The sequence below is a fragment of the Sorex fumeus genome, unplaced genomic scaffold (genome assembly GCF_029834395.1).
Source record: "Sorex fumeus unplaced genomic scaffold, SorFum_2.1 ptg000265l, whole genome shotgun sequence".
NCBI lineage: Eukaryota > Metazoa > Chordata > Mammalia > Eulipotyphla > Soricidae > Sorex > Sorex fumeus.
Window position 1 is genome coordinate 24,740,896 of NW_026606322.1, and position 27,755 is coordinate 24,768,650.

A 27,755-nucleotide genomic window follows, 5' to 3' on the forward strand; every position below is an offset into this window, starting at 1 on the left:
ATGTGCCAGAGTTTCTTCAACCAGTCATCTGTTCTCGGGCACTCAGGTTTTTTCCAGATTCTGGCTATTGTAAAGAGTGCTGCAATAAACAGACAATTGCAGATGTCACTTCAGCTATACTTTTTTGCCTCTCTGGGATATATTCCCAAGATTGGTATTGCTGGGTCAAATGGGAGCTCAATTTCTAGTTTTTTGAGAATCATCCATACTGTTTTCCAGAAGGGCTGAACCAGTCAGCATTCCCACCAACAGTGAAGGAGTGTTCCTTTCTCACCACATCCGCACCAGCACAGGTTGCTTTTGTTCTTGTGGATATGGGCCAGTCTCTGTGGCGTGAGGTGATACCTCATTGTGGTTTTGATCTGCATCTCCCTGATGATTAATGATGTGGAACATTTTCTCATGTGTCTTTTAGCCATTCGGATTTCTTCTTTGTCAAAGTTTCTATTCATTTCATCTCCCCATTTTTTGATGGGGTTGAATGTTTTCTTTTTGTGGAGTTGAACCAGTATTTTGTATATCCTTGAAGTTAACCCCTTATCAGATGTGTAGTTGGCGAATATCCTTTCCCATTCAGTTAACTGTCTTTGTATTTTGGTCACTGTTTCTTTTGAGGTGCAGAAGCTTCTTAGTTTAAGATAGTCCCATTTATCTATCTCTGTTTTCACTTGCTTGGCCAGCGGTGTGACATCTTTGAAGACACTATTAGCTTCTATGTCATGAAGGGTTTTGCCAACATTTTCCTTAATGTATCTTATAGATTCTGGTCTGATGTTGAGGTCTTTAATCCACTTAGATCTTACTTTTGTACACGGTGTTAGGCAGAGATCTGAGCCCATTTTTTTGCATATAGCCATCCAGTTTTGCCAGCATAATTTGTTAAAGAGGCTTTCCCTGCTCCACTTCACTTTTCTTGCCCCCTTATCGAAGATTAGATGCTCGTATGCTGGGGGGCGGGGGGGGGGAACATCAGTATATTCAACCCTGTTCCATTGGTCTACAGCTCTGCCTTTGTTCCAGTACCATGCTGTTTTAATTATTACTGCCTTGTAGTAGAGTTTGAAGTTAGGGAGGTTGATTCGTCCCATTTTCTTTTTCCCAAGAATTGCTTGATATTTGTAAATATCTGCATCTGTTAAGAATCTGACAATAAGTTATTTAAATAAGAAGAGAAATTAGCAGTTGATCTCCCTCCTTCTGGTTCTTTTCATGTTTCCAATTCATTATGCTTAGTTAAATGGCATTGCCCAGTTCACTCAGATCTACAGGAGTAAGACTCATGCAAATATCTAGACAACAATCTAATAGAAGCTTAAATACCCAACTCACCAAGTAGATAAATTGTTTTTATTAAGTGCATTAACAAGGGATGGTATCACTCTCAAAATCTTATGCTTGCTGATGTAAAACATGAACATTAGAGTCTAGTACATGTTTAATTATATTTAATTAGCTCATGATAATTCCCTAGCAAGAAAGAAGTGTGACTAGTATCCAAAGATTACTTATATTTTTAGACTGTGTTTTGTAATAGGTTATTGCAGTGTCTAAAATTCTAGGAACTTATTTAAGTCACACTAATGAAGCAAATGTTATAAATTCCTGACTTTTGCAAAGCAAGAAAGCATCAGTATCTATTTCAGTATCTATTTCAATTACTTCTTTCATTCATCCAAATTGTTGGATGAAATAGCAATTTTTTTCTCATATTGGCATAACCAATCTAGAGTTAAACAGTGTCACTTCCTAGACATTCAAACATTCCTAATATTCAAAATAAGTCATTTTGAGTTTACCTAAGTAAAATTAGAAGAATGATTTGTGTCAGCAAAACAAAAGAATAACAATTATGTCAAATTTAAGCCATGATCCTTAAGTATAATCAGGCATTTATTCTGACTAGAAAAATGTCTTTCACGCGAAATCCCAGATTGTTTTATATTAGTTTGTCAGTAAATGATTCTTTTCCCAGACCCATTTACAACAAAACTGACATCTGTTACTCTCTGGATAGATGAAGTCAGCTTGCAATACTAACTCATCTAACATTTGAATTCTTCTATTTAATTCCTTGGTTGCTGGTGGGCACAGGTGGATAAAGTTGAACTCAGTTTGCCATTTACTTGCTCTGTCTCAAGGACCAGCCCACCTGTGTTGCTCCTGTTCTATGTAATGATCTCGGTTTATTGGAATCCCACTCTTTCAGATCAGAACTCACTGCCTGTTTACGGTCAGCAGGCAGCCGCATCCTATCATCAGCTCCTTCAGGGGTGTTTTCCCTGGCAGGTTTTTTTTCTGCAGTTTGTTCTTAATTGATTTTCATTCATTCACAATTTTATAGTTGGATATATAGCTTAACACTTCCATTGTGTTGAGGCACCCATCACTAGTGTGTCAGTGATGGCAATCCCCCTTACACAGTGCTCCCACACACCCAACCCTTTTCCTTCAATAAACACTTCAGTTTTTACCAACTCTAGGAGTTAGTTTTGGTGACTTTCCCCATTTTTTGGTTATTTATATTCTACGTATGATTGAAAACATTCTGTAATTGTCTTTTATTGTCCTATGTTACTTATCATTAGCACATCAAATCCTATTCATTTTCCCAGGGATATGGCTTCTTCTCTGTAAATGACAGAGTAGTACTCCTTTGACTATATATACCACAACTTCTCTAAATCAGTTGTTGCATGGGCTCTTAGATTTCTTCCATAGTTTCATTTTTTGTGGGTAATGATGCTATGAACATAGGAATGAAAATGCCCTTTCAAAATAGTGTTTCAACCCAAGTGCTCGGGAACAGATGATAAAGAAAGAGGGAACAAGAAACAGATGGAAAAAGAAACAATGGGACATCTACACGATAGAATACTACACAGTTGATAGAAATGAAGTCATGACATTTTCTTAATAATGGATGGACATGGAGAGTATCATGCCAAGTGAAATGAGTTAAAAGGAGAGAGTCAGATAAAGAATGATTACACCAATTTTGGGGGTGTAAAAAAATAGTATGAGGGCTGGAACAATAGCACAGTGGGTAGGGCGTTTGCTTTGCACGCAACCAACATGACCGACACAAGTTCGATTCCCAGCACCCCATATGGTCCCCTGAGCACTGCCAGGAGCAATTCCTGAGTGCATGAGCCAGGAGTAACCCCTGAGCATCGCTGGGTGTGACCCAAAAAGCAAAAAATAATAATAATAATAATATGAGACTAAGATCCAAGGCCAAGAAAAACAGGGTCCAGGAGGACTGGCCAAGGGTTGGAAGCTTGCCACAAGTGAGTGCTAAGGGTATTTAGAATAGGGAACAGAACAGTAGACAATAATAGTTAAAATAGTTATAAATGTGGACAAGAAATTTGGACACTCTGACAATAACTAAGCATTGAAAGTAAGGGATATACATGATAACCTTTCAGTATCTGTATTCAAACCATAATCTGCAAAAGGGAGCAGGATGCCTACCATAGAGACAGGTGGGGGAGGGGAGGGGAACTGGGGACACTAGTGGTAGGAAATATACACTTGTGAGGGGATGGGTGTTGGAACTGTATGACTGAGACCTAAATCATAAACAGCTTTGTGACTATGTATCTCACTGTTTCATTAGGAAAAAACCCAAATGTTTCATTTCCTTCAGATAGATGCCAGGAGAAGTATCTATTGCTGGATCATATGGAATTGCCATCTATATTTTTTAATGACTATCCATGCTCGTTTCTATACAGGCATCACTAATTTACCTGTCCACAAACAATGTGCCAGGCTTCCTTTTTCTCTACACTTTCACCATCATTTGAGCCTTCTCCTTGAATGAACTAGGCTCCTTTGTCATAGATTAGATCATCTCTGTATATGTGTGTATTTGCTTTGGGGCTCTCTAGTCCATTAGTCTATGTGGCTATTTTTGTTTCAATTACTGTTACTTTGTAACATAGTTTAAATTGAGGGGAACATACTGTCTTCTTATTTTTGACAGTTTTTTGCTAAGAGTTGAGCTACTATATTGGTAGTACAAGATCCTCCAATTTTTATGATTATTTTAGATAGCATATTTACAGTGTTGTTAACATGTATTGCTTTGGTGTACACATTCACTGTACCTCAAAACACTGAAGTGTGCAAGTCCCTCTAACACTCCCTTATGTTATTTCTAGCTCACCTTTTCATTTCCCCCACATCAAATCCCGCAGCTTGGTAGAAGACAGTCTTGATAAGAGATGTGGGAGGTAACAACTCCAGGTCTCCCATATCAATAAACGAAATGGCAAATGATATTTACCAGGTTTTGTTAACAGTACTGTCTTTGACGCAAATACTCAACTTTGTTGTACTAAATGCAAGGCTGACTCAACATTCAAACAAATTAGTGTAATTCACATTAGAGTAGCAAAGGAAAAAACCATTTTATCATCACTGTAGCACTGTACTGTAGCACTGTCCTCTCATTGTTCATTGTTTTGTTCGAGCGGGCCCAGTAATGCCTCCATTGTGAGACTTTGTTGTTATTGTGTTTGGCATATCAAATATGCCATGGGTAGCTTGCCAGGCTTTGCTCTGCGGGCGAGATACTCTCAGTAGCTTGCCAGGCTGTCCGAGAGGGGAGGAGGAATAGATTCCAGCTCAGCCAGGCCGACCGCGCACAAGGCAAACGCCCTACCATTCATCATAATAAATAAAAAACAGCTATTAGTAAAAAAATCAAAATCCATCCATGATTAAACCTCTTTCAAAACTAAGTATTAAAGAAATTTTTTATTCTAATAAAGGCTGTCTTTGAAAACTGTAGGTAACGTATTTAATAGTGAAAATATGAATTTCTAAGACGGAGTACACAATCAAGAATTCCTACTTTTACTGTCTCTATTAAATATAGTCTTAAAAATATTTAGTCAATTCAGTAAGGCAAGAAAGGAATTATACAGAATAAAAATTGGAAATCACAAAATACATGACATATAGACATTATGAAAAAATATTTAATAGTCTCAGACTATATTCCTGGGAAATAATATTTGCAGAAGTTGATAAGAAAAGAACGTTTTAAAATATATTATTTTCTTGGGGTCAGATATATGCTTTGCATGCAAGAGGCCAGGATTTGATCCCCAGCATCACATGGTCCCCAAGTAATCCCCAAGCATTCTCAAGTGTGCTTCTAAACCTGTATAAATATTTTATTTTCAGGTTGTAGAAAACCCCTACTTGGATTATACATGGGTTTTAGCTGATTTGTTCATGAAGATATAGGTGTTAATATCTTTTTTCTGGCCTAGACCCTCTCTTATCAACATGAACATCTAGCTTTTGTATATTTTTTGTGGGGGGGGGGGTTGTTGTCTTTTTTTATTGAAGCACTATGAGATACATAGTTACAAAGTTGTTCGTAGTTGGGTTTCAGTCACACAATGTACCAGTTGGCATTCCCAACAACAATGAATCAGAGTCCCTTTCTCCCTCAACCCATGCCAACACTGGTTGTTCTTGTTCTTTTTTGATCTGTTTCAGACTCTGTGCTGTGAGTTGATATCTCATTGTTTTGACTTACATCTTCCTGCATTTTTATGTGTTCCTTTTGGCCATTAGCATTTCTTCTTTAGGAAGTTTCTGTTTATTTTAGCCTTTTTTAATTCTTAATGAGAAATTATTTGTCAACTGATTCATTATCCATTTTCAACTTCTTGCACAGAATGTTTATTATCCATCTCTCATCCCTAAAGTTTTCTTACTGTAGATTTCAATCCAGATATTTAATACTCAAAAAAAGCAGTTGATAAAGGAACTGGCTGTAATTTTTAGAACATGTTCTCCAATGTCTTAGGCCACTTAAGTTTGTGCCTTTGAAAGGCTAAAAAAGAAAGATTCTGAGGTCTCAGAACTATAGAACTTTAATTAGATAAACCTCTATATAAATCTAACAATTGTTCTACAAATATCAGGAATTTTAAATATTTAAAACCAAATTTCTCATTTTATTACTTCATTATAAACATTCCACCACGCTTGAGTGCATTTTATACCTATATGCATAAGTACCCTTCTGCCTTAGAGTTAGAAAGTAGCTTTCAGAGACTGGCGTTTAATAGTTTCCTCTGCCCTCCAATTCTCTGCTTTTTCAGTTTCAGAAATATGTTTCAGATTTTCAGCTTAGCAGATGTGTTTCTGCAGATTATAACCAACTTAAGGCATGACTCCGTAACTGCAGCAAGCATGTACAAAAGCAAGGATTTGCACAATAGATCCATAAGCTGAACATGACTCATTACTATTTATACAAATAAAGTTTTGTTGAAATATAGATTGCTTTTGCAATTCAAGGACAAACTAGAGTTCTTGCATCCAAAATAATTTGTTAGTCTGACTTTCAACAAATAAACTTGCCAAGCCCTGGGTTAGAAAATCTTTCCAACTGTCTTCCTATGGAGAAAAGTTACTGAGTTGTGTAGCTTTTCTTCCATAGAACCAACATTTGTTGAAGGTATTCTATGTCAGGCAAAGTATGATTTAAAGTCCATCTTAACACAAGAGGTTTGGAATATATATTAGATACTCAGACTCTTTCCTTTGCATCCTAATGAGAAATCCATACTTTACTGCCCGCTCATACTTTACTATGCTTGACAACTAGAAACTAGACTTAGAGATGAGAAATGATTTCCTGGGCTATGCTTACATCTTTCCTGAACTACATTTCTGTCTATTGGCTGATCACACCTGCCTTTTCAGTAAGGGCTCTGTTGTAGTTACTAAGGTACAAAACTTGGTGCCATCCAGGAATGGTATCATCCATGAATGGTATCATCCATGGCATCATCCATGGGTGACACCATTCCTTTCAGGCCACAGTGGAATAGTACCTTCAATGCATTTGAAAACTGATCTTCAGTTTACTATGTTTGTTTGTAAAGGTTTTTGTTACTATGGTTAAAAATTATGAAATCATGACTTCATTTCTGACAAGGAATTGCTAAGAAGCAAACTATGTAAATCCAGACCTATTTGGAGAACTCCCATATGACAATTCAGGGCCCAAGGGGGTTATGCTGAAATTCAAGTCTTGATGCTTCCAGAACCTATTCTACCCTTTGGAAAATACATTGGTAAATCCCCTTTGTGAGAAAAGGAATTTAGGTCAGAGTCTGGGCCAGAATTACTGATTAGGTTCCAATTCCTAAGAATTCGTTCTCTGCAATCTCTCTCTTCCTGACTTCCTCCTTTGCCTTTCCATTGCCTCTACTTCCTGTGACCTTTATTTGCTCTCCACTGATTCAGATCAATGGATTTCACTGCTGTCATAGTTCTGGTCCTAATATTATTGCCTAAGGGATATGCAAACCACAGCAAGGTAGAAACAAGGCCATAAGGCCATAACTGGAGTTAAGTTTCTTATTCCCAGTTCTATGCTGTTTCCCTGAACCTCTGTCTGCCTTGTGTAGGACTGTGAAGTATTTTCATAGACCACAGTATTACATCTATTTTTAAAAGGTGGAAGAAAGTCCTGTTTAGCATCTGACATTATTTGGTTATTTAGATTTCAGGATTATAACAGAATGATGCTTCTTTTTATGTCTACATAGAAAGTGACTGAAAAATGCCTCATTTCTCCTGATTTCTCCCTTAGAAAAGAAACCAAAAATCTAACTCATAGATTTATAGTGTGGTCTAACTCATAGAGTTGCCTCTCAGAAATTTAGATTCTCAGGGCTGGAGAGATAGCACAGCGGGTAGGGCGTTTGCCTTGCACGCGGTCAACCCAGGTTCTATTCCCAGCATCCCATATGGTCCCCTGAGCACCGCCAGGAGTAACTCCTGAGTGCAGAGCCAGGAGTAACCCCTGTGCATCGCCGGGTGTGACCCAAAAAGCAAAAAAAAAAAAAAGAAAGAAATTTAGATTCTCTCCTAGACCTCTAACTAGTTGTGGGATGGTGGATCTGAGTACCTCACACCAGTGACATGATTTGATGAAACATATTTGCATTTTCACCCTTACATAGTAATGGTGCCTCAGACCACCAAAGGATGGAGTGTAGGAGCTCCAGGGCTCTTAGTAACTTAGTCATTGTGAGGAATAACAGAGGGTATCATATAATAATGATAAGAATGTATTCTGTGCATTGTCAATGCATGCTTAGGATACAGGCTTTGAAGTCAGGTGTATGTTAGCAAAGGAACAGATTATGGAACATTGTATGACTGAAACCCAATAATGAACAACTTGTAACCATGTATTTTAACCGTTCCTAATCATGTATCTTGGGCAACTTGCTCATCTCCCCTTGCCTTGGGTTTCCCTTATCTATCATATCTTGGTGAACCCTCCCATGCAGAAGTATTATAAGGATTAAAATCCAATAATGTGCATATAAGACATATACTTTATATACAGATATATAAAATAACTGTACAATATTGGCTCAAAAAATTTAAGCAGAAAGTTTTGAAAACATCTGTGAAAAATGCCCTGCTAAAGGCACAGAGCATTCTTGCCTTCTAAAATATATACTATAATGGTTACCCTCAAAAATAGTGGTAAATCTAATCTCAGTAAGCCAAGTTATCACAGAGACACAAATGGAAGCATGTTTCATTCTTCTATGCCACTCACAAAGTAATCATGGAATGAGTAACTTCCCCTACCCCATATTTATTTGTTTATTTTTATTGAGTCACCGTGAGATACATGGTTACAAGTTGTTCATTATTGGGTTTCAGTCATACAATGTTCCATAATCTGTTCCTTTACCAGGGTACATTTCCCACCACCAATATTCCCAGTTTCCCTTCTGCTCTCCTCCCCACCCCCCTTTTCTTCTTTTACTCTTCCTCTCACTGTCCCTTTACCTTATTTTTGGTGGGAGTCACATTCAGCAAGGCTCATTGACTACTCCTGCTGGTGCTTCAGGAATATGTGGTGATTGAAGCCAGGCCCCTCAAAAGCAAAGCATGTGCTACAGCCTCTCAAACAATTTCCTTTAAAACTACAAAATATACCTATATGTATTGGCATATATGACCAATCACAAGAGATAGAATTCTGATGAGGCAAAAACAATCAAGAAGGCAATGCAGGGTAGATAGCTCTAAAAGTTTAAGCAAAACTACAATTGCCAGCCAAAATCTAATTCTTAGATAAAATATCTGTAGCACTGTATTGTTCTCCCATTGTTCATCGATTTGCTCAAGCGGGCCCAGTAACGTCTCCATCGTGAGACTTGGTGTTACTGTGTTTGGCATATTGAATACGTCACAGGTAGCTTGCCAGGCTTTGCCATGTAGGCAAGATACTCTCTGTAGCTTTCCAGGCTCTCTGAGAGGGGCGGAAGAATTGAACCCATCACAACAGATAAATGTAGGGACTTTTAATTTTAATAATTTAAATATTTAAAGGGCTGGAGCGATAGCACAGCAGGTAGGGCGTTTGCCTTACAAGTGGCCAACATGGCCAACCCGAGTTCGATTCCTCCGCCCCTCTCGGAGAGCCCGGCAAGCTACCGAGAGTATCTCGCCCGCATGGCAGAGCCTGGCAAGCTCCCCGTGACGTATTAAATATGCCAAACACAGTAACTACAAGTCTCATGATGGAGACGTTACTGGTGCCCACTTGAGCAAATCGATGAACAATGGGAGGACCGTGACCGTAAATATTTTAACAACTACAATAAAATCCAAATAATACAATACTTAAATATATCTCTAACAAATATGTGTAGGATCAGTATACTGAAAACTACAAAGCATTAGTTAAAGAAATTAAGTCTTGAGTGAGAGATAGTGAAGATGTTAAGGCATTTGTCCTGGTTCTATTACTACTGGCTCCACATCTGGTTTCCTAAGGACCACAAAGAGTGATCTCTGAGCGCAGAGCCAGAAGGAATCCCTGAGCAAGGCTGGGTGACCCCAAAATCTTTTTTAAAAAAGAAGAAAGAAAAGAATTGAAGGAAAAGAAGTTTTAAATGAATGTAGAAATATATAAAGTTTATGGACTGGAAAACTGGATCTTTTCAAAATGATAATTCTGAATGTAGGAATTTGGAATTTTTTTATATACAGGTCGGAGAGTAATGTTTGAATACAAAGAGAATTTCTCCACTCTGCAAGAACTACTGCCCATTCCCATGTTTCCAGAAAGAAGAACATTTAGTATATGATTGTTATGTATTGATTCTCTTTCATTTGCTCATAGGAGTGAAACAACCACCAAAGCCATGGGATACAGGAAGAAATGAGTCTGTGGACAGTCCCCACTCCACAAAAAAAACAGGTAAGAAGTAAGATGCTGTCTCCCTTACTTGGCTCTGCTCTGCAACTTAAGTAGTAGCTGCAGTATCACGTGTTACAGCAAAAACAGCAAGACCCCAAAGTATTAGAGCCTTACAAAGAGCATCTGGACGTTACTATGAAAACACTTCAAAACTCTGACCTGTGTGTGAATTCAAAAAGCTCTGTGCTCAAATTAAAAATTATTAAGGACCTCTCACCACTCTCTGCCAGCTGCTTGTGTATCATGCTATACCCTCCCTAGTGAGACACCTTGCATGGACTCATCTTGCTGCTCCTGCTGTCAGGGTCTTTATGGTATATTTGTTTGAGAACTTCTCAGAGTGTTTAAATATAGAGTTGGTGTCTGAGGTGGAGTACACAATAGAGGATAAATTTAAAAGTTAAATTGATATAAGAAATTGCAGTCTTGCTGGAGATGTAGCTCAATAGCTGAGCACAGGCCTTGCATTCATGAGAACCTAGGTTTGATCCTGGTACTCTCCAAAAAAAAATGAGTCACAATATTAAGGGCAATTGGAGACAATGAATCTCAGAAATGTTACTGTTAACCTTGTGTGGGAAACTAAAGATGTTAATAATCTATGCAGTTATCAATAGGCAGATTATATGTATATCTTCATCTATAAAAATATTTATTTCCCATAATGCTAGTGTGATTTTTATCACTTGTTATTATTCATCTAAATTGACATAACCAACATCAATTATATGAATGCCAAATATATTTACCATAATAATGTTTCACTTTTCTAAAAAGTGTCATACAACAGCTGCTTTTCAAACAAAAAGTTCTGAATGTGTGAGTTTTGTATAGTATATCCTTATGACAGCATTTTCTGTAATCTACCTTCTCAGCCACCAGTCCAGGTACCCGTCGCCCACCCATGCCACCTAGACCTTTGCCCCCACAAAGAAAACCTTTGCCACCAAATAATGTCAATGGAAAGCCAGGAAGTGCAGGTATGTGAGTTATATTCCTTTATTTTCTTCCATAATTTCAGTTTTCATCACCAATCACAAGTCATTGGTGAGCTAATTCAGCTAGCAAACAAGCCCTTAGGGAAAGTGATTCTGTGTGTGTGTGTGTGTGTGTGTGTGTGTGTGTGTGTGTGTGTGTAGGTGCATGTCTGGGTGTGACACATGCCTTTTCCACAGTGGCAAGACTGGACAGTGTAAATTAGAGCTCTGAGGACTATTCTAATCCTGACTGAGTAAGTAGAAAGGGAACATTCCAGCTCACCTGGGTCAGTTCACTTCTTTGCTGTGAACTAGGAGTTCAGAAAGAAGATGTGGGAGGATGTGTGTGTGTGTGTGTGTGTGTGTGTGTGTGTGTGTGTGTTGGAGGAAGAGCTTTGTTTTACAAAGTACAGTATCTATAACGAGATGTGGTATTATCAGCTCTCCAGGAGTAATGAAAAAATTTGTTATCTGGTATCTACTTATCTTCTCTCTCCCTAAATGGAATTTTATGCATTTTTTGAAGGCTTTCTTCTCACCGTACTTTATATTAGGTCCATAATTATTGTTTCAAGGAAAGTATTGTAGCAATATTCATATCTAGCCTGTGCAACAGGAAGAAATTTCTTCTTAGAATCAATTTGCCTCTTTCTTCTTTATATCTAAGCATGTGTTACATCCTTCCTGTAGAATGGCCCCTCACAGCTACTGAGATACTATTCCTTTATATTACTCTTGCAGCCTTCTTTATTTCACCAGAATAGTCTAAACATTGTTTCTGTTTATCCTTAGTACATTCCTCTCTAAGATCAAAGAGGAAAATGTTTTATACCTATTTGTTCACCTTCTTGTTTTTCCAAATTAGACTATGAGTTCTATGGTAACAAAATTCTTGTACATTTTCTTGGAATTTCTGGAAACATATCCAGTGTTTTGCATATATAGGAAGTAATCACTAAGCAAATAAGCACTGTAACACTGTCCTCCTGTTGTTCATCAATTTGCTCAAGCGGGCACCAGTAACGTCTCCATTGTGAGACTTGTTACTGCTTTTGGTATATCGAATACTACATGGGGAGCTTGCTAGGCTCTGCCATGCAGGTCGGATACTCTCAGTAGCTTGCTGGGCTCTCCAAGAGGAGTGGAGGAATCGAATCCGGGTCAGCCACATGCAAGGCAAATGCCCTACCCACTATGCCCAAGCAAATAAATAAATGAATAAAATCAACAATGAGTGAAACTGACCAATTTATAATAAAGCTACACTCTATTTTTCTTATGGACTCTTCAATGAACCTCGGCAAATCATCATATGATCCCCATCTTTCCCTCTCCCCACATCTCTACTTTCTAGAAGTTTTCTGAATCAAAATAAGAATGTTTGAGACGGCTGTAAAAGATAATTGGGGAGGGGGGTGTTATGCAGAAAAGAATGTAAATCACTTTTCTGCAGAACTACAACAGGGCATGGTGGTGGGAAAGATCTTATGATCTATGATCTAGATTATTTTCCTCATCAGATTACCGAGATATCAGACTCTCACTGAGGCTTCCACTTCCTTCCTGAGTCAAGATTCAGGAAGATGGCCTGGTGAGAAGACTAAGTTTAATTGTAACCTGGGCAGCTGTGACTTGATCTCCAGCAGTGATTCCTGGGTGTCCCCAATAAGAACTCTGGTTTTTCTCCTCTAAAATACTTGTTTTCTCCCATCAATGAAAATACATCACACACACACAGACACACATAGACACACACACACACATACAGTCAACTTCCTCACCTGAAAATGAACCATGAATACGATACACTTCTGAGATGTACACTCTGGCCTATGCACGCCTTCTCTCACTAGTCCTCTTAAAGGAAATGTCTGCCTTGAGGAGTAAGCAGGAGCAAGGGAATTCTGAGTCTTTGCAGCTGACCTCCACTCTGCACTAGTACCTAGAATTACCTGGACCCTGGGATAATTCCAGTTTTGTAGACCCTTGAGCATTTTTAGAAAGGAAGAGACAGTGTTGAGTATAGCAATTCATGGTAAATGGTGCCACAGACATTACCTTAGAACTGTCCTTCTCCTTGCATCGCTGTACTTTCCTGTCAGGTCATTCCATGCATTTGATATCACTCATCTCTAACCCTTCCCATCGCGTCTCACTGACTCTGCCATAGCTCAACCTCTTCCAGTGCTTTTGCAACGCCTTCCATCTCTTTGTCTTGCTGCCTAGCCATTCATCATCCTATTTAATCTTGTCTACAAATATTGTCAAATTCACAGTATGCAAGGCTACTCATGTTCTGTTATGCTCCACTGCCCTGCCAATCAACTCTCAGGGACCCAGCCAAGAGCCCTCTTAGCTCCAAATTAAATAAACTAAGTAGTTTTGTGCTTCCCTGATTGGTTCTTCTTGCAAGCTGTGACTATTAATTCTCTCCTGTATTTTTGCATTCTCCTGAGGAAATTTCTGTTTTCCACCAACAATACCCTTCTTTTTTCGCCATAGATATTCCAATTCCTTTTCCCTGTCCTCTCTGTGACATTACACTGTTTGTGTGTGTGTGTGTGTGTGTGTGTGTTTCTATAAAGCTTCAATTTATTTGATCCATGTATCATCTATCTTGATCAAGGACATTGAGTTATATTTTCTTTATAAACCAGGCATATAGTTCCAAGTTACACAGTAAGTGCTTCATAAGTATTTATTGACTAACTAAATGGGGAACTTGGCAATGTCCTATAAAGCCTAACTACTTTGGCTCTCTTTTACAGGGATTTCATCAGCACAAGTTACTTCCCCACCCTTTAAAGCAACATTCAGACCCACTGGAGCCCCATTGGAGAGAACAGAAAAAGATAAAAAGGAACCTACAGCTACTGCCTCTGGGGATCCTGGTTAGTATGTCAGTTCCTCCTGTTTATTTTCAAAGTCCCAAAAAATTTTTAAATAGGAGGGCTCTCAGCTTCAAATTGTTAATTTTGCTCAATTTTAATACTAAGTATTATCTAAATTTTTCAATTTTAATGTTTCAAATAACATGCTCCTTCCCTTTTCAGACATAAAAGAAAATATCCAAATTTGTTTTGAATGAGATATAGATTACCCAATTTAGTAACTACTAAAATATGTCATTACTTTTTTTAAATTAGCCATTACTAATTTTTACTACATAGAGTAAAAAATTACATTACTGTATCACTGTTGTCCCCTTGTTCATCGAATTGCTCGAGCAGGTGCCAGTAAGGTCTCCATTCGTCCCAGCCCTGAGATTTTAGCAGCCTCTCCTTACTCATTCTTACCAATGCTGCCATATTGGAGGCTCTTTCAGGGCCAAGGGAATATCTTTATTAATAAATATTGACCACTTGGTTGTAATATTTAATTTTTAGTTACATAAAACCAATATGGGAACACAATTAAAGATCTTTTATTGTAGATAATGTCCACAGTGATAGAAGAAATCAAAATTGTAGGGAATTGAGGGGAAAGTGTTTGTATTTACAGACTACTACTTTATCATTACATTGTGGATAATTTTTATTCTTTACTAAAATTGCTTATTATATCTCATTCTCAGGTAACATCACAAAGTTTAGCTCAAGCCCAACAAGAGAAACTGATCCTCTTGGGAAACCCATATTCACAGGTATGTACGATTGGCTCCATATCTCAATTTTGACAAGACAATATGGATATCTGTCAGTTACTGCTATGTAACAAGCAACCACAAATATCTTAGCAGCACATGATATTAAAGATTTGTTTTCTATGTGTATAAAATTCAACTGGAGATAATCCATTGAAGAAAATGGCTGAGAAGGTCTGCTATTAGCAGCAGGTACTGCTGGGCTCTTATTGATTGAGTTTTGGACTATTTCTCATCTTCATGAGATCAGAATAAAGGACCAACAACTCTGTCCTCTGTTCACTCAAATACTAAAATTGCACAAGCAGTACACAGCTTTAGATTGTTCCAAAGTTCAGAATACTCTTCATTATTTTTAATACTTTTCTTACTTCATTTTTATTTGAGTCGCTTTTGTTACTGTCTTCAAATTTATGAATCTCTTGTTCTGTTAGTATATTACAGATACTATCTTAATATCTCAGACAAATGTTTTATACCTTATAAATTTTAGTTTTTAATCTCTAGAAATTTGATTTGTGTCATTTTTAAGTCTTCCAGGTCTCAATCTTTTTTGGCTAAACTGATTCCAGTGATAGTCTCTCACTGTAGTGTTTCATTGTCCTCACCTGATGATTCTAACATTTCTGCTAGTTCTAGTTTTACTTCAAATTTATATACTTTTCTTCTCATTTGGGGTAATATTTTCCTGTAAATTTTTCTTGTTGAGTTCTGGATAGTGTTTTGTTAATAAAGTGTTCTAGAACATTTGTTCTAGAATATTGCCATATTTCTTGATCCTTTGAGCTTACTTTTGAAAAATTTTTTTCAGTGAAATAAAAACTCTGGTTAGAACTATTCCCCATTAACAAGGCGATTAGTGAGTATTTCATAAATTGGGACACTTAAATCATACTCAGGAGAGTCAAAGAACCTTTGGATATTAACATAATAATAAACCTATTTAAGAAGGTAAATACACAGCAGTATCAATGTTATGTATACCAGAGACAAGAATCAAGTTTTCACAAGTTTTAGCCAACCACACTATCACTTGTTTGCATCTACTTCTAAGACCCTCATGCCATCAAGCAGATAACTATTTATGATTTCACCTCTACCCTCCATACGAGCTCAAAAACTAAGTATCAGAGTTCTCTTTCTCTTAGCTCCTCATGTGAAATACATCCCAAAGGAGGACAACAAGCCCTGCTCCATCACTGAATCTGTGAGCTGGTTCCCCACAGAGGAGGCCACAGAGAGGAATATTACCAGCCCACCACAAAATCCACCTACCAATCTCACTGTGGTCACTGTGGAGGGATGCCCCTCTTTTGTCATCTTGGATTGGGAGAAGCCAAAAAATGACACAGTAACTGGTAAGATCATGGAATGGGGACTGAAAATGGCATGACACTCTGCTAACATGTTAAGTTAGAAATGTGGTACATGGGTCAAATTAAGACCTACGAATATCTAGGCATATTTCAGGACTATCATGTATCATATGATGATGAAGAATCGTATTTGTCCTTAGTATGGACTCCAGTGATTTTTTTAAGTGTTTTTTAAGTTGCATTCCTCTTTTTCCTCTCAGAAATGATTTTTACAATCTAAAAATATATCTAGTCTTTCATTACCAAAAAAATTGCATGAAATAAATGAGAAGTTGTCCCCATTGGTGATATTTAAACTACTTTTTCTTTTATCAACCCACTTCTATATTGACCTGGATATTTCAAGTGAACTAAAAATTACTTCAGTTGTTTTATGAGAAATTTTTCTAAATTCTAAATTGTTTTTTAAATTATATTTCTAAATATTCTCATCTCTAGAAATTTTAGTTTTGCTGTCACCCATCCAATTTCTCTAAAAATGTGTAGGTGGAGTTGGAAGAGAAACCAGGCGTTAGTCTTGGAATTTATAATAAATTTTTGGACAAAACCCACATCTCTTTAGCTATATATTTTCTAAATAAAATTTAGAAAAGTCATATTTAAAATTATTTATCAAATCTGGGCTGGAGTGATAGCACAGCAGGTAGAGAGTTTGCCTTGCACGCAGCAAATATGGCCAACCTGTGTTTGATTCCTCTACCCCTCTTGGAGAGCCCGGCAATCTACCGAGTGTATCTCACCCGCACAGCAAAGTCTGGCAAGCTACCCATAATGTATTCAATATGCCAAACACAGTAACAAGTCTCACAATGTTACTGGGCCCATTTGAGCAAATCAATGAACAACGGGAGGACAGTGACAGTGATTCATCAAATCTATACTTAAATGCTAACCTATTTCCCTAAGCATTATTTTAATTTTTTCATTTATATATTTAGCATTACATTAAATCCCACTGGATTTCTAATGTAATAATTTATAAACTAGCAACTCAGAGACTAGGAAGATAGTACTCAACTCTCTTAAAATGGTTTTGAAAGAAAGAATTAAGAAAGAAAACAGAGAATAAAATATATTTATCATTCTCCCTTCATTCTCCCTACATTGACTTCTGTTAGTAATCTTTTTCTTGGGTCCAGAGCAATGGTAGCAGGTAGAGTTATTGTTTTGCACGCAGTCAACCTGGGTTCTATCCCCAGCATCTCATATGGTCCCCTGACCACTTGTAAAAGCAGGAAGGTTGGAGAGATAGTATAGCAAGCACTTGCGTTGCAAGGAGCCAGCTTCGGGTCAATCCTCAAAACCCCATATAGTCCCCTGAGCACTGCGATAAGGGATCCCTGAACATAGACCCAGAAGTAATCCTGAGTATAACCAGGTGTGCCCCCCCACCAAAACAAACAAAAAAGAACACAAAAAAATTAGAGGGTGCAACATAAGAGTTTGAACTTCCAAAAGGCTGGGGGCAATAGCAAGAGTATTACAACTGATGAGGAATGATCCAAGCCAAAGGTGTTTTCCTAAAGGCATCTACTTCCTTGCAAAGCCAATTGGAGTGTGATATAAATTGTTCTTGTGGTGACAAAGCTGCCAGTCTCCACCAGGTGTGGTGGAAAGGAAAGGAGATAATCCAAATGGCCAATGAGCAACTTCCAAAATGCTTTGGGAACTTAATCATCCACTGTTCACCCCCATCTGGCAACCCACTATTAAGATTAGTAAATCTCCATAACTATAGTTTAAATTGCTCATTTTTTTATGATTGTGAATTTATTATATCATTAGCCCCTCTTGGAGAGCCCGGCAAACTACCAAGAGTATCCCACACACACACAGCAAAGCCTGGCAAGCTACCCATGACATATTCGATATGCCAAAAACAGTAACAACAAGTCTTACAATTTGTTGTCAGACGTTACTGGTGCCTGCTTGAGCAAATTGATGAACAATGGGAGAACAGTACAGTGCTAGCTTCCTTTTATAATGAATCTCGAAAACAGAAAGACAAATGTCTTTTACTTTTTCTCTTTTCAGAATACAAAGTTATATCTACAGAAAATGGATCTTTCATTGGGAAGAACCAATCCATTCAAATTACAAATCAAACCTTTTCTGCAGTAGAAAATCTAAAACCAGACACAAGGTAAGCCACTAGTAACAGATATATTCTGAGACTGCAAAAGTCATAACAACACAAAGGAATGAAATTACATCACCACCCCACCCTGTCTTAAGGAATGATCTAGTATAAATTTCATTCTTTGACTTTCTATAAGCAAATCTCCTGAATCTTGTTTTGCAAATATGCAAGTTACTTGGTAGGGATAGAAGATCTGACAAGATAGTCATATTATTAATTGTAAAGTTGGCAGCAATAAAAAAAAATAGAACGCCATAAGTGCTAAATTATAGTAATGATATTAAATACTAAAATTTAGAGAAGAAAAAGTCTGTGGATCAGAAATAAGTAGAGTATGCATGATGTAAACCAGATTCAACTCTTCAAATTTGAATTGAAATAATTCTTTGAACTTCTTCAATGCTCAGGAGAATTTGGCTGACATGCTTGAAAAGGGAAAGCAGGGAAATGACAGTCATGTAACAATCATGGGTGGAAGTTTGTGCAGTCAATGCTTAAAATAACAGGGCTAATCCCAGATATACAAAGACATCAAAGATAAATAATAACAGAGCTATATGCTTTTAGCATTGTTATATTATAAACAGCTTTTTTGTCATTCTTATTTACCATGCTGTTCAAACTGTTAAGTTGCATGATTTTCTTTTAAATCTAATACACCTTAACATTCTATCTGTTCATTTTATTATTGTAAGAAAATAAGTACCTGATATATATCTTCAAGACGTTTCAGAAGATGATTCATAAATTTTACTTCTTATATCTTTCATTGGCATCAGTTGATTGAATCAGAACCTCAAAAAGAACCAATTTTCTATCCTACAGTAGGGAGATTTTTCTTATCCTTTCAGGGGAAAAGGAAATATCTGATTCATTATAGATTTTGCTACTTATAAACTTTAGTCATAGTCTGCAAAAAAAATGACTTTTTCCTCATCATGTTTTTTTTTCTTAAAGTCCTATACTTTGAGTTGTAACATGGAATATTTTATATCTGCTAATTTCCTTAAAGGATTTAGACTAGCCAGAAATCAGCATGTATCTCTGTAAAATCCCACTTGATGATCTTGGTTCTATTTTCTTGCAAAATTAACAGAGGGGAGAGAGCTTCCTATTGCAGAAATTCACATTGAAATCCTGAAAAAAAATACCTTGAGAAGTGGGAAAACACTGGTGTATTGTGAAGACTTATCTTGCCAAGCTCCTGCTCTGGTACTGGGTCCAATAAGTGCAAAAGCTTCACTTTATAGAATACCTCACGAGGCTTGGGGCATTAGCAGCAACTGGCAGAAAAGTACAGAAGCAGAATTTCCAAAGCATACTATTTACAAAGCAGGCTCTGTACCACCTCAAGACCATGAGCACATTTGGCATACATTCCCAGGTAGCAAGACTAGGAGCATCCTAAGGACATCCTGAATGCAACCCAGAGGTATGTCATGTCTCCCAGATTCAACTACCTCTTGGGAGGTTCTGCCTCTGAGATTAGCCTGCTTGGAGTGAGTATGTTTAAAATAGGAGTCTATTTTAAACAGAGGTCTATTTTCCTCATCACTTTATTAGACACAATACATCTTAAAGAATAAAAGAGAAAAGTTCCTTTAGCTTTGACTTGCTAAATACACAGATTTGGAATTCAGAGCGTGGTTGATTTTACTCTTGAGTTTGCTTGCCTCCCACAAATGATGGCCAGGGCCTATCTCTGCATTGCTCTCTCTGTCCTGTGTATGAAAAAGGGAGGAAGGGACATAGCAATAGGAAGTGAAGACTAGACTCAGCAAGACCCTGTAGGATGAAGCCTCTAGTAGTTTATGTCATTGCTGTAAACTATAAAAGGATCCCATTATCTGAAATGCCACATTTTCACTCTTCCATGAATGATGTCATTCTTCACTCACACTGATTTTCCATTTTTCTAGGCCTATTATCCCATTCTGAGATAATTGTTCTGAGTAGACATTACTGGGCCCGCTCGAGCAAATCAGTGATCAACGGGAGGGCCTTTACTTTACTTACTTTTTTCTAGACTCAAATGAAGACTAAGTCTTTTCTTAGTCTATAGAGTTACTTAATTAGCACTGCATTGTCCTCCCTTTGCTCATCAATTTGCTTGAGCAGGCCCAGTAACATCTCCACTGTGAGCCTTGTTGTTCCCGGGTTGTTTTTTTTTTTTTTTGGTTTTTTTTGGGGTTTTTTTTTTTTTGATATATTGAATTCATCACAGGGAGCTTGCCAGGTTTTACCATGCGGACAAGATACTCTCAGTAGCTTGTCGAGGTGGAGGAATCGAACCTGGGTCGGCCAGTTTGGTTGTGTGCAAGGCAAACACCCTACTTGCAGTGCTATCGCTCCATCCCAGAGTTACTTAATTATGGGCAAAAAATATTATGCTTACCATTGAAATTCTCAGTCTTCCCAATAACCCATTGTCTGTTGCCTTGTTAAAATCTTTACAAGCAGAAATGGAAATATGTAAACAAAGAAAAGTTCTGCCCTCAGAATTTGATGGCAGTGTTCCTCAAATTTTCCTATTTCTAGAGGAATAAAGTCTTCTAGAAACAGAAATATGCCAGAGAACATTTATGATCACTCTAGGCATCTCACTTTTCCATCATTATCTCTTTTAATCCTTACACCCCATGTGTAAAAGCGGACACTTTTATATCCTTAAGAAGTTATAATGAGGAGTATCCTCCCCAGTTTCATCATTATCCTCAAAGATGAAGAAAACTGATGGAACATTTAAGTTACCTTTCTGTCCTATAATAATGTAACTATGAACCCAAGTGTTTCTGGCTCCAGAATGTATGAATCACAGCATGGTGTGCGCTCCTGAAAGGAATGTCCAGACACAGAAAGATTGGTCTCATCTGGGTCCACCCATGCGCAGGCAGAAGCAGGCATAGTACTATGCCCCAAGTTAGTCACTTGATTTGTCATCTATGAGGCTCAGTTCTGTACTGCAGTTGTCCACCTGGACTTCTCTGTTCATATATAGATTTGAAAAGATAAGTCTTCTAAATGCCTTAAAAACAACACTTGCCTCTTTTTTTTATTGAATAACATTGGTTTACAATTTTGTATTTGTTTTAGGGGTCCAATTTTCACCTCCTCAAAATGCGTATTATTGCATTCATCACCAAAGTGCCAGTATCTGTTCCTCGCCATAGTATATGGGCCTCTTCTACCATTGTTTATTGAACCTCCTTCACCCTTTCAGCCCATTGCCCACACCTTCAGTAATCGTAGTTCTGGCATCAGAGTTTGTTTGTTCTAAATGAAGATTGTCTCTTCCTTTGCTTTCTTTATATACTACATATGGGTCAGATATCTGGTAATTGCCTTTCTACTTATGATAGTTTGATGAGTATGACACTCAATTTCTAGTCATTTCTCTCAAAAGGCAGATGTCATCATCCTGGAGAAACAGCTATCAAGAGTTCTGATCCACTTCTAAAGAACTATTTATTTGTTACCTATATTATTCACCCTATTCCCTCCCTTCATTGTTTTATTGCAGTGATTACAATACACACACACACACATACACACACACACACTTGGTTGTGATGCTTGTACATAATTTGTGGTACCCATCACATATTGTGTATCAGGTTGTGATATTATTCTCTCAGGACTTCACTCTTTTGATTGTGTTCATGTACATTCTGGTTACAGTGCTCATCAGGGGTCTCTGTGGCATTTGTAAAAGGGCCACACTTCCTGGCTTGATGCTTATCTTTAAGCAGTGCTCACCAAGAGTTATATCCCTTTCATTGTGGTGCTCACACACAGTTGCTGACTGTGATACTACAGGAAATGATTAAAGAATAAACCATACTTTTAAAGGCATTTTTCCATTGTTTTCAGATTTCCAGTGTTGCTTTTTCCCACTCTGGAGAAGCCAGTTTTCTCTCTTGAATGTAATCTCCCTCTTCCCTCCCATTTCTCTAAGTGAATTTATTTAAATAAAACTATTTTGCTTCACTGAAAATAATTTTTCTAGTACTGCTAACAAGTCAATGTTTCTGATTCTTTGAGACCTATTTTCTTTATCTCTTTATCTTGGTATTCTAAAACTTTAAAGCAATTTGTATTCTTTTTCATTTTTCTTTTTCCATTTTTTTCTGGAAAAACATTAGGACTTTCTTATTTCTTTGGGGTCACATCAGCCATTCAGTGCTCTGATATTTTCATGATGTTCAGGAGGCCATATGCAGTTCTTCAGTTCAGAGTGTTCAGTTCAGTTTCATGGTGTTCAGTTCAGTTCAGTTTCATGGTGTTCAGGAGGCCAAACCCAGTTCTTCAGTTCAGAGTCCGGCAAACTCCCCATGGCATACCCAATATGCCAAATACCAGTAACAATGATGGGTCTCATTCTCCTTCCTAAACCTGAAAGAGCCTTGAATATGGCACTTTTTAAAATCTCAGGGCTAGGGAGAAGGAGTCGTTACTGGTGCCTGCTCGAGGCAATCGGCGAACAACAAGATGATTGTGATCGTGATCATGATCAAAACACCATGAGGTACAGTTGTACACTTACAAACTTTCATGCTTGGGTTTCAGTTATACAATGATCAAGTACCTATCCCTCCACCGGTGCCCATTCCCCACCACTAATGATCCCAGTAGCCCCCCCAACCCCCGCACCTCATCCCCCCATCCCACTCCACCTTTGTGGCAGGGCATTACCTTTTACTCTGTTTCCTTTAGGGTGTTGTGGTTTGCAATAGAGGTATTCAGTGGCCATAGTGTTTGGTCTACAGTCTACTTTCAGCATGCATCTCGCATCCTGAGCGAATCTTCCAAACATCCTTTACTTGGTGTTCCCTTCTCTATCTGAGCTGCCTTTTGCCCCAGCATGTGAGGCCGGCTTCCAAGCCCTGGAGCAGACCTCCTGGTACTTATCTCAATTATTCTTGGGTGTTTGTCTCCTATTCTGTTACTTTATATTCCCCAGATGAGTGCAGTCTTACTATGTCTGTCCCTCTCTTTCTGGCTCATTTCACTTAGCATGATACTTCCTATGTTGTCTTTTTATAGTGGAAACCCAGTTCTTCAGTTCTTAAAAATTATATAATTTCTAGAAAAAAATTCTAAAATTCCCTACCACTTCCTCTCCTCACTCCTAGAATCTACAAAACTGGGATTTTATTCCCTGGAATAATCTTACAAGTGTCCCCATTTTACTTCATTGTAAAATTACTCTCTTCTGGAATTTATGAATATTTCTTAACTTGATCTTCAAATATCCCATCGAAATTTTACCTATTCTTTACATTTTATTTTAAATGTTCCTTTTCCTCTATGAAAATTTTACTTATGTTCTGTCTTAAATCAAAACTGTGCACCTTTTACTTTACCATGCTGTTTAACGCAGTTTAAAATGGCTTCAAAACTGCAAAATATACTCTAAGAAACAGAAAAATTAGCCTATAAATATTTACAGCCATATGGTATACATACATAATTTTTTTACTTATACAGCTTTTAATTTATACTTTTTAACTATACTCTTTATTTATTTATATATATACATACTCTTTATTTCACAATACTTAGAGCTGAAGTCTAAGTACTGTGAAATAAAAACATGGTGATTTCTGCAATCAGACTTAACCATAGCACCTGGCTTTGGGATGTGGCCTGAAACGTGGAATGCTTGACTCAGAATCCATATGCTTTGTGTTTTCCTTTTTCCATTTTCAGTTCACCATTTTGGCACTTTATTGTTTAACAATAATGAGGCCTTGGGCAAAAATTCAATTTTTGTAAAATATTCCATATCCAGTGCCCCATTTAAGTGTTCACTTAAATGCATGTTATGGGTAGTTTTGTGGGCTTTTTTTGTTTTTGTTTTTCTTTTGTGTTATTTTTTTAATCTATCATTGCAAATAAAAATGCACCTTATAGCAGTGAATTTGTTTACAAAATGCTTTGAGATATGTAGTTTCCAAACAAAAATAGGTATGTCTTAGTCCTCATTTCACAAAATTTAAACATTAAGAAAAGAACAGAACATAGTATTATAGTTAAAAACCTCATTAATTTAATAAGATGGCATCACATCACTGGTGGTTAGTATGTTACTTTACATAAATAGTATGATTAATGTATCTGGTACTAGTAAGTACTCAAAAATATAACTGCCATTAGCACAATGCTAAAAATATACTTCTTTAAAGTTTCCTAGTGATTTACAGAGCTATTGGTAACAGTTTTAGGAATTAGATTCTAGCAGTATTTTAATGTAACGTCTCCATCAAGAATCTAATTATGCTCTAGGAAATTCTAGTTATTTCTATTGGTAACCTTTGATTAAGATGATTAAGATTAAGATTAAAATCTATCACCCTTCTATTGCCCTGCCACAGAGGCAGGGTGGGATGGGGGGGATGGGGGTAGGATGGATATTATCCATGGTGGTGGAAAATGGGCACTGGTGGAGGGATGGGTATTTGATCATTGTATAATCAAAACCCAAGCACAAAAAAAATTGTAAATCTACAACTGTACCTCATGGTGTTTCACTAATAAAAAAATTTTTTTAAATTTTAAAAAAATTTTTAAAAAAATCTATCACCATTCTGTAATTCACATGATTACAAAAGATCTCTTTTGTGTGTTTTGCATACTACTTCAATTATACCATTTTAAAAAATCAGAAATTTTCTCCTGAAAGCTTTGTACATATTTGAAACTCACAATAATTTCAGCTGACTCAAGTTATCTTTACTACACAAAACTAATATGCTGCTAAGTCTATGGTTGAAATAAAGTTTCAGAAACTGGCAAAAGAGCTGAAAGGGCTGAAGCACACGCTTAGCATGAACAGAGTCCTGAGTCTGCCTCCCTAGATTGCTGGGAATAGCCCAGTCAGCCATCAGAATTGCTTGTAATGGAATATTTTCATGCATTATTCAGCGTAGTAGTTCTCAAATATCAGTGCATGGCATTCCTATCAAGACTTCAAAAACTGATTCTCAAGCTAGGATGGAGGAAAAACAAAACAAAATAAAAAAAAAAAAACTAACCCCTTTCTTTACTGCACTCCAACATGTGGTCAAATATAGACAGTCCAGATTCCATAATGAGAGGCATATAAGGCTAATGCCAGGATTATGCTAAGAAATAAAAGGGACTTTCTGTTTATTTGCCCTAGAAAGCAGTTAGGACATCTTAAAGAAACTGAAACCCCTGGTTGCAAGAATTAGCCTATATCCACTACAGACTTCTATGTATCCATTACCAACTCACCCAGTTATTTCAAATTTTAGAGGTTAAAAGACATCTCTTTTTTGTTTTTTAACGAAATATTTGACAAACTGGTAAGCAAAATTTTATTCTTCCTTCAAGCTACTTCTAGAATGTATGATGATTCACAGTTATAGTGATCTTGAAACAAAACCAGGGAAGAATGTCAGTGTAATGGAATGTTGTTTCATACTCTAAATATAATTTATTTTTCCACCTACACAGTTATGAATTCCAGGTGAAGCCCATAAACCCCCTTGGCGAAGGCCCAGTCAGCAATACAGTGAAATTCAGTACTGAATCAGGTAATCATAGCAGTGATAATTCCCAATAAGAATATAAAGGTCCATAATGTTTTGGCATAGGGTGCTTTTGTGAAACCTCGCTTAATATTTTGTGTATAGTTTCTTGCACTTAATTTTAAGAATCACTGAAAAACAAATGGAAATGCCACTTATGCTCTCCCTCATTTGTCAGCAGAAATAGTAAGCCAGGCACATTGTTTAGAGAGAAAAAAAAATATGTAATCTATCCACGGTAAAAAAATCTAATGAATGAATTTCCCTGTAATATGCCTAACATCAGAATTACTGGCACACTGAGCCAATCTACCTCTACAAAGGGAATTATTTGATAGTTTGCCAATAAGTTATGATTTTTTTTCTAATTTGGGCTGCAAATGCAATTTCTCAACAAAATACATCTGTACCCACAGTATTATTATTTGCCTAATTTTTATACAAACTTCAGTTCATGGCATCTTCGTGCCATGAAAAGTTTGGGGAAACTTTCAAAATGAACATGAAAGCAAGCTGGCAAACAAAAGATTCTAAACTACTCAAATTGTGTTCACAAGATACAGATGAATACCTTCAAAAGTTATTCCTCAAATGAGAGCAGATTACTTTCATACTTACTCACTAGCAAGAGTGTACCACATTGCATGTAAGACGTCCTAACTGTAAGAAACCTTCACCTTCACTATGCCTCTGAACACTGAGATTTACTTAGCTAATAATTAACTGGTGTTTACTATTTCTTCTCAGCTGACCCAAGAGTGAGTGAGCCAGTTTCTGGTAAGTGAATGTCTAAATGCAAACACAACTGCAATGTGTGTGTGTGTGTGTGTGTAATGTGTTTGTATGTTTCTGTGCTGCCAACTCAATAAACATGTCAGAATTTCAGTCAAGATTTCACTCAGTCCATTCAGTCTCCTATAGAATATCTAAGTAGATGTAAATGCTTCAAGTTTATAATACAGAATAGAAATCTTGTATAATTTGATACCTGCCTTCAGTCATGTTGCCAGCCACCTCATATTTTCTCTTTAATAATTTTGAGGCTATCACATCTCATTTTTTTTTTTATGTAGGAGTACTGCTATTTTTTTTTTTTATGTAGGAGTACTGCTATTTTTTTTTTTTTATGTAGGAGTACTGCTATTAGGAGCCACTGATTAGCTGATTGAATTGTGCATAAACTCCACCTTACTTTTTTTTTCATTTTTTATAATTTTATTTATTGAATCACTGTGAGAGCAGTTACAAAGCTTTGGGGTCTAAGTCTCGATCATACAATGAAATACCCATACCTTCACCAGTGCCCATTCTCCACCATCAAAAACCCCAGTATACCCCCATTCCACACCCTCCCCCTATATGTGGGGCAGATGATTTCCACATTTCTCTCTCTCTCTACTTTGATCAAATTCAATATTTCGACACTAGACCCACCATTATTATTTGAGATTTTACCCCAATACTCAGATCTGCTGAAAAGGCAACAGTAGACAATTTGTGTTCGATTGCTGGTTAAGAATAACATATGATGTCGCATGGCTGCAGTAGGTCCATGTGATTTTGAAATTTCGAAATTTTAACACTTAAACCTGGAGGGATTTCTGCCAAAAGCCACAGGGTTTCGAGATTTACTCGAGTCTCTGGGATCATGGCCATTGAGCAGCTTGATCAGGAGCCAGAGAGGCCGTTTGTGGACGATGACTTGTGGTCTGATTGGGACGGGAGACCAGGACCGGCTCCACCCCCATCCTGTGAGGCCCAACAGTTTCATCACTGCGGGCCCAGACCTGACTGTC

General features: G+C 37.3%; 1 protein-coding gene across 16 annotated transcripts in view; it reads left to right on the forward strand.

Moving 5' to 3' along the window:
- ABI3BP (ABI family member 3 binding protein) overlaps positions 1-27,755 on the forward strand; it is a 257,618-nt gene that overhangs the window by 222,605 nt on the left and 7,258 nt on the right. For all 16 annotated transcript variants that reach the window (XM_056109092.1, XM_056109100.1, XM_056109096.1 and 13 more), the window contains 8 exons: positions 10,193-10,270; positions 11,146-11,250; positions 14,016-14,138; positions 14,822-14,890; positions 16,039-16,248; positions 18,301-18,409; positions 25,886-25,965; positions 26,707-26,736. In XM_056109092.1, coding sequence (XP_055965067.1) covers positions 10,193-10,270; positions 11,146-11,250; positions 14,016-14,138; positions 14,822-14,890; positions 16,039-16,248; positions 18,301-18,409; positions 25,886-25,965; positions 26,707-26,736 — 804 coding nt within the window. The remainder of the gene's footprint in view (positions 1-10,192; positions 10,271-11,145; positions 11,251-14,015; positions 14,139-14,821; positions 14,891-16,038; positions 16,249-18,300; positions 18,410-25,885; positions 25,966-26,706; positions 26,737-27,755) is intronic.